The sequence below is a fragment of the Trichechus manatus genome, unplaced genomic scaffold (genome assembly GCF_000243295.1).
Source record: "Trichechus manatus latirostris isolate Lorelei unplaced genomic scaffold, TriManLat1.0 scaffold00149, whole genome shotgun sequence".
Lineage (NCBI taxonomy): Eukaryota > Metazoa > Chordata > Mammalia > Sirenia > Trichechidae > Trichechus > Trichechus manatus.
This window is the reverse complement of record NW_004444085.1, coordinates 6,694,705-6,702,228: the sequence shown is the minus strand read 5'-3', so window position 1 is coordinate 6,702,228 and position 7,524 is coordinate 6,694,705. Positions and strand designations below refer to the sequence as shown.

The 7,524-nt window shown below is 38.1% G+C and overlaps 1 protein-coding gene across 1 annotated transcript in view; it reads left to right on the top strand.

Annotated features, from left to right (window-relative positions):
* DYNC2I1 (dynein 2 intermediate chain 1) overlaps positions 1-7,524 on the top strand; it is a 184,579-nt gene that overhangs the window by 33,189 nt on the left and 143,866 nt on the right. The window contains exon 5 of the mRNA XM_004385889.2: positions 4,840-5,139. Coding sequence (XP_004385946.1) covers positions 4,840-5,139 — 300 coding nt within the window. The remainder of the gene's footprint in view (positions 1-4,839; positions 5,140-7,524) is intronic.

The following is a 7,524-nucleotide window of genomic DNA, read 5'->3' as shown; positions in this document are numbered from 1 at the left end:
GTATTGTGTACTGTCTTACCCTTCACCAAAGTTACCACTTATCTGTTGTCTATTTAGTATTTCCCACCAACCCCTCCCATCCCTTGTAACCAACAAAGATTGTTACTTTTTGTGTGTAATCTTTTTCATGAGTTTTTGCAATAGAGGTCTCATATGGTATTTGTCCCTTTGTGATTGACTTGTTTCACTCAGCATAATGTTCTCCAGTTTCATCCATGTTATGAGATGCTTCACAGATTCGTCATTGTTCTTTATCGTTGCATAATACTGCATTGTGTGTATGTACCATAGTTTGTTGATCCATTCATCTGTTGATGGGCATCTAGGTTGTTTCCATCTTTTTGCTATTGTGAACAATGCTACCGTGAACATGGGTGTGCATATGTCTATTCATGTGACGGCTCTTATTTCTCTAGGATATATTCGTAGGAGTGGGATTGCTGGATCATATGGTATTTCTGTTTCTAGCTTTCTATGGAAGCGCCATATCGTTTTCCAAAATGGTTATATCATTATGCATTCCCAGCAGCAGTGCATAAGAGTTCCGATCTCCCCGCAGCCTCTCCAGCATTTGTTATTTCCAGTGTTTTTGATTCGTGCCAGTAATGCAGAGGTGAGATGGTATCTCATTGTGGTTTTAATTTGCATGGAAGGAAACAATCTTTGATGGTTACGAGGGAGGGGAGGAGCAGGGAGGGAAAAACACTAACTAGACAATAGATAAGTGGAAACTTTGGTGAAGGATAAGACAGTACACAATACTGGGGAAGTGAGCACAGCTTGACCAAGGCAAGGTTATGGAAGCTTGATAGACACATCCAAACTACCTGCCGTACTGAATTACTGGGCTGAGGCCTGGGGACCATGGTCTCGGGGAACATCTAGCTCAATTGGCATAAAATAGTTCATGAAGAAAATGATCTATATTTTACTTTGGTGAGTAGCGTCTGGGGTCTTAAAAGCTTGTGCGTGGCCATCTAAGATACTGCACTAGTCCCACCCCATCTGGAGCACAGGAGAATGAGGAAAACCAAAGACACAAGGGAAAGATTAGTCCGGGGGACTAATGGACCACAACTACCACACCTCCACCAGACTGAGTCCAGCACAACTAGATGGTGCCCAGGTACCACCAATGACTGCTCTGACAGAGATCACTGTAGAGGGTCACGGACAGAGCTGGAGAAAAATATAGAACAAAATTCTAACTCACAAGGAAAGACCATACGTAACTGCTCAGACAGAGACTAGAGAAACCTTGAGAACTGGCTCCGGACACCCTTTTAACTCAGTACTGAAGTCACTCCTGAGGTTCCCCCTTCAGCCAAAGACTCGACAGGCCCATAAATCAGAATGGGACTAAATGGGTCCAACAGCTCAGGGGCAAGAATGAGAAGGTAGGAAGGGATAGGTAGTAATGCTAGCAGTGGGGAACCCAAGGTCGAGAAGGGGAAAGTATTGACATGTCATGGGGTTGGCAACCAATGTCACAAAACAATATGTGTATTAATTGCTTAATGAGAAACTAATTTGCTCTGTAAACCTTCATCTAAAGTACAATTAAAAAAAAAAGGAACATTTCAAGATCTGTGCTGAAGTACAATGCTATCAATGATAGGATAATATCCATATGCCCACAAGGAAGACAAGTTAATACAACTATTATTTATATTTACATGCCAACCACTAATAAGAAGGATGAAGAAATTGAATTTTTTTTTTACCAACTTCTGCGGTCTGAAATGGATCAAACATCCAATCAAGATGCATTGATAATTACTGATGATTGAAATGGGAAAGTTGAAAACGAAGAAGGATCTGTAGTTGGAAAATATCCCTTGCTGATAGAAACAATGCTGGAGATTCCATGATAGACTTTTCCAAGACCAATGACTTCTCATAGCAAATACCTTTTTTCAACAATGTAAATTCAAACAATACATGTGGACCTCACCAGATGGAATACACAGGAATCAAATTGATTACATCTGTGGAAAGAGACGATGGAAAAGCTCAATATCATCAGTCAGAAAAAGACCTGGGGCTGACTGTGGAACAGACCATCAATTGCTTCTATGCAAGTTCAAGCTGAAACTGAAGAAAATTAAAACAAGTCCACGATAGACAAAATACGACCTCGAGTATATCCAACTGGAATTTGGAGATCATCTCAAAAATAGATTTGATGCATTGAACACTAATGAGTGAAGACCAGATGAGTTGTGGCATGACATCAAAGACATCATACATGGAGAAAGCAAAAGGTTGTTAAAAAGACAAGAAAAAAAAGGTCAAAATGGATGTCAGAGGAGACTCCGAACCTTGCTCTTGAACATAGAGCAGCTGAAGCGAATGAAAGATATGATGAAGTTAAAAGAGCTAAAAGAAGATTCCAAAGACAGCTTGAGAAGACAAAGTAAAAGTATTATAATGAATTGTGCAAAGGCCAGGAGTTAGATGACCAAAAGGAAAGAACACGCTCAGCATGTCTCAAGCTGAAAGAACTGAAGAAAAAATTCACGCCTCGAGTTGAAACATTTAAAGATTCTATGGACAAAATATTGAATGGCGCATGAAGCATTAAAAGAAGGTGGAAAGAATACACAGTCACTGTACCAAAAAGAATTGGTCAATGTTCAGTCATTTCGGAAGGTAGCATATGATCAAGAACTGATGGTACTGAAGGAAGAAGTCGAAGCTGCGCTGAAGGCATTGGCGAAAAACAAAGCTCCGGGGATTGACAGAATACTAATTGAGATGCTTCAGCAAATGGATGCAGCCCTGGAAGTGCTCACTTGTCTATGCCAAGAAATTTGGATGACAGTCACCTGACCAACCAACTGGAAGAGATCCATATTTGTGCAAATTTGAAAGAAAGGTGATCCAACAGAATGCAGAAATTTTCAAATAATATCATTAATATCACACACAAGTAAAATTTTGCTGAAGATAGTTCGAAACAGGTTGCAGCGGTACATCATCAGAGAACTGTCAAATCAAGCTGGATTTAGAAGAGGACGTGGAACAAGGGATGTCATTGCTGATGACAGATGGATCTTGGCTGAAAGCAGAGAATACCAGAAAGATGTTTACTTGTGTTTTATTGACTATGAAAAGGTATTTAACTCTGTAGATGATAACAAATTATGTATAACATTGCGAAGAGTGACAGTTTCAGAACACTTAATTGTTTTCATGTGGAACTTGTATATAGACCAAGATGTAGTCATTGGAACGGAACAAGGGGATACTGCGTGGTTTAAAATCAGGAAAGGTGTGCGTCAGGGTTGTATCCTTTTACCATGCTATTCTATTTGTATGCTGAACAAATAATCCGAGAAGCCAAACTATATGAAGAATGCAGCATCAGGATTGGAGGAAGACTCATTAACAACCTGTGTTGTGCGGATGACACAACCTTGCTTGTTGAAAGTGAGGAGGACTTGAAGGGCTTACTGATGAAGATCAAAGGCTACAGCCTTCAGTATGGATTACACCTCCACATAAATAAACAAAAATCCTCACAACTGGACCATTAAGCAATATCATGATTAATGGAGAAAAGATTGAATTTGTCAAGGATTTCATTTTGCTTGGATCCACAATGAACCCCCATGGAAGCAGCAGTCAAGAAATCAAATGATATATTGCATTGGGCAAATCTGCTACAGAAGACTCCTTTAAAGTGTTGAAAAACAAAGATGTCACTTTGAGGACTGAGGTGCGCCTGACTCAAGCCATATTTTCAGTGCCTTATATGCATGCAAAAATTGGACAGTGAATAAGGAAGACTGAAGAAGAATTGATGCCTTTGAATTATGGTGTTGGCAAAGAATATTGAATATACCATGGACTGCCAGAAGAATGAACAAGTCTTCTTGGAAGAAGTACAGCCAGAGTGCCCCTTGGAAGCGAGGATGGCAAGACTTCGTCTCATGTACTTTGAATGTGTTATAAGGAGGGACTCATCCCTGGAGAAGGACATCATGCCTGGCAAGGTAGAGGGTCAGTGAAAAAGAGGAAGACCCTCAACAAGACGGATTGACACAGTGGCTGCAACAATGGGCTCATACATAGCAGTGATTGTGAGGGTGGCGCAGGACTGAGCAGTGTTTCGTTCTTTTATACATAGGGCTGCTATGAGTCACAGTTGACTCGATGGCACCTAACAACAACAATAACAACACAAATTAGCAGCATACTTCTTTATGAAGAGTGTCATCAGTTATTTACTGAGCATGAACTGTTTTTTGGGAGTATGGAAGTGACTGAAAGATGCTCCGCATCTTTAAGAATCCCAGTCCGGGGGTAGGGAATGGATCCGTAAAATAATAAAGAAAGTATGATATGATGCATTATTATCAGAAGGTAGCATTGTTGTGCTGTAATTGCTCAGAGAAGAGAGTATCTTCCTGGAGAATTTGTGAAGATTTTATAGGAGAGGATTTTAGGTTCAGTGGAACTTAGGATATAAATGAGTTGGGGGCAGAGGGACAAAGTTGAGGCTGTGGAAGTAAGAAGGGCCTGATTGTGAAAAGCCTATTTGCCATGGTAAGGGATTTTCACCTTGTTTTTCATATCAGAGGAGAGGGCACTTGGACTGCAGTGTCTCTCTGGTGTTGGCTAACCAGCAACATCTAACAGTAGAGGATTGGTGTGAATAGGATTTTTCTTTTTTTCAGGACAACAGAAGTTTTTAGGAAGGTACCTGGGAGCAGGATAGAGGACTGAAGGGGACAATGGTAGTTCTGTAATTTTCTTCTTTTTTATCATAGTGTATATAAAAAAAGTACTCATGCTTTCTATGCTTATGCATTTTCAATATGTCATATTTCAAAGTTGCAGTATGGTGACAGTAAAGACAATCCTCTTAAGTATTGGCTTTATAAAGAAGAAGGTGAAAGACGACATAGGAAACAAAAGGAACAAGATCAAGAGAAGAAACATCGAGAAAAAAGCAGCACAAGGGAAAAAATTCCAAAAGAGAAAAATAGTTCGTTTTCTGACAAGGAAGGGAAAGAAAGACACAAAGAAAAACGACATAAAGAAGGTGTCCATTTAGATGAAGAGAGGCAGCAAAGTAACATGGATAAAAAAGAGAGGTCATCGAAAGAAGAGCATAAGAAAAGAGACTTCAAGGTATTATTTTTTGTTGCTTCATTGCTTTTATATTCATCCTAAGATCAATACTTTTAGAGAAAAAATATCTAAATGCATCCAGATAATGTGAACATTTGTTGCCTAAAAGTAGTAACCTTGGTAAAAACATGATTTAAGTTTGCATAATGTGATCAGTATAGAGAAATTACTGATCTTCTAAGAAACATAAAGTCAAATCTGACTGTTGTGAGTGTGTTTTTAACAGATATTTTGAAATTTAATGTTAAAAAGGAAGCTGATATTTTTTAAAAGTGGAAATTAAGTAGAATTATTTTGAAAAACAGTTATTTCATCCAGAGTTCATAGTATCGGTTTGCAAAGAAATTAAACAAAACAGAACAAAAATATAAAACTATTGTTTATATTATATTGTAAAGGGTCTGATTTTCCTCCCATGTATATTGATGTAATTACTGTAATTGGTTAATATTATCCTGTTATTGTTGTTGATTTTACTTGCCTTTGACTCAGCTCCAACTCATGGCGACCTGTGTATAAGAACAGAACATTGCCCGGTCCTGCAGCAAATATTATGCTAAAGACTCATTTTAATAGCTTCTGTTCTAATATATATACCTTTTGCTCTTTCTGTTTTTACAGAATCTGAAGCTAATGCTGTTTTATTTTTATATTTCTTGATAGTGTTTCCTTTCAATCAGAAATAAATATCTTTACAACGTCAGGTGGTGTGCTGAGGCTCAGGGAGGCTCATGATCTTCTTGGAGCAAAGACTGTTGGGGAGCCTCAGCCAAAGCTCATGACTTCTGATTCGCTGGTGCTCTGTCCACTAAAGTATGCATGCATTTATTTTAGGATCTAAAAGCCATTTAATTAAAACCAAGAACATTGAAACTGAGACACATTTGTGTTAAAATATCTTGAAAAATATTCAGTTGAAGTTAGTGCTTCTTTAGTGACCGTCTTAGTTTCCTCTTTGCACAGCCAAGTATCACGAGGCAGAGTCCTCTACCTGTAACCTCTAATGCTGTTACCCCAACACCTTTTCTTACAGCTATACTGATATCCCCAACTCTGTCACCTACAGTCTGCTGCCCTTCTCTCGGTGCAAAACAATGGCCATGTTTTTAATATTTATAAGACAATACCAGTTTTGCTACCTACATGTACAGTATCTATGGTTTTCACTTTAATCAGCCACACTGAATATTTACATTCCCAACCCAAGAAACTGCTGTCAAAAAACTGAGTGAAGAGATAATTGAGAATGAGATTCTAAAAGTTGGTATTCATTCTTCTTATTTTTCTAATTCTTCCCCTAGATTAAATTTTTTTCAGTTTCCAACATTTTATTATGAACATTTTCAAACACAAAGCAAATCTGACAACTTGACAGTGAACACCGATGTACGCAGCACCTAGATTCTACCAATAACACTTTATTGTACTTGCTTTATCACATTCCCTAGATCAAATTTAGTTACTAGAAACTACATGATTGGGTCACATTAGTTTTGTTTCCCCAAGAAATGGCTTCTCTGAGACGTGCCTTAATGTATACCTTTGGCTTTTTTTGAGGATGGATAAAGGAAACTGTCCCAGGAAGAACATTATTCTGCCTTTCTGTAAAACCACTCCCTTTACCAATGCTTCTTACATGAGGATTAACATAATAATTAGTCCCAGGAAAAAAGATTCTTCTCATGAACTGACAAACTTCCTTTTTTAGACAATTTTTTCATATTTATTGAGTGGCTACTGTGTGCCAGGCACTGTTCTAGGTGCTAAGGATACATCTGTGAACAAAACTGTAGTTCCAGTATGCTCATGGTATTTCTATTTCATTGGAGAAGCTGTACAATAAAGACATAAATCAAAATATAATATCAGGAGTGATAAGTGGGCATTATATAACTGCATTTTTCTTTGCATTGGCTTTTAGGTCCTCAAAACGTACTTTTCAGTTTAGTTACTATGTTAGCCTAGTGTTGGATATAATTATCTCTAAGATGACCATAAAGTACAAGAGGGCAGTATTAATAATTATGCCAGGACAACGGATATAAACTGGAACTGTTCTCAGGAAAACAGGATTTATATTCTCCTCAACTATCTCTCCCTTTCTCTATATGATTTTTTGATCTATTACTTTAAATTATAACTGTGTGTCTTTTATTATAAGCCTCTTCTACTTTTTGATTAGAGCTAGATAAGCTGCTTAAGTATGATAAATATGATAACAAAGTATTCTGTTGTGTGTTTCTGGCCAGTGATTTTTTTTTTCCCATACAAAAATTTATACATACATTCTTATGTGACTCTAATTGCTCTCCCCATACTGTGACAGCACACTCCTTTCCACCCCTGATTCCCCATGTCCATTCAACCAGCTCCTAGCCCTCTCTG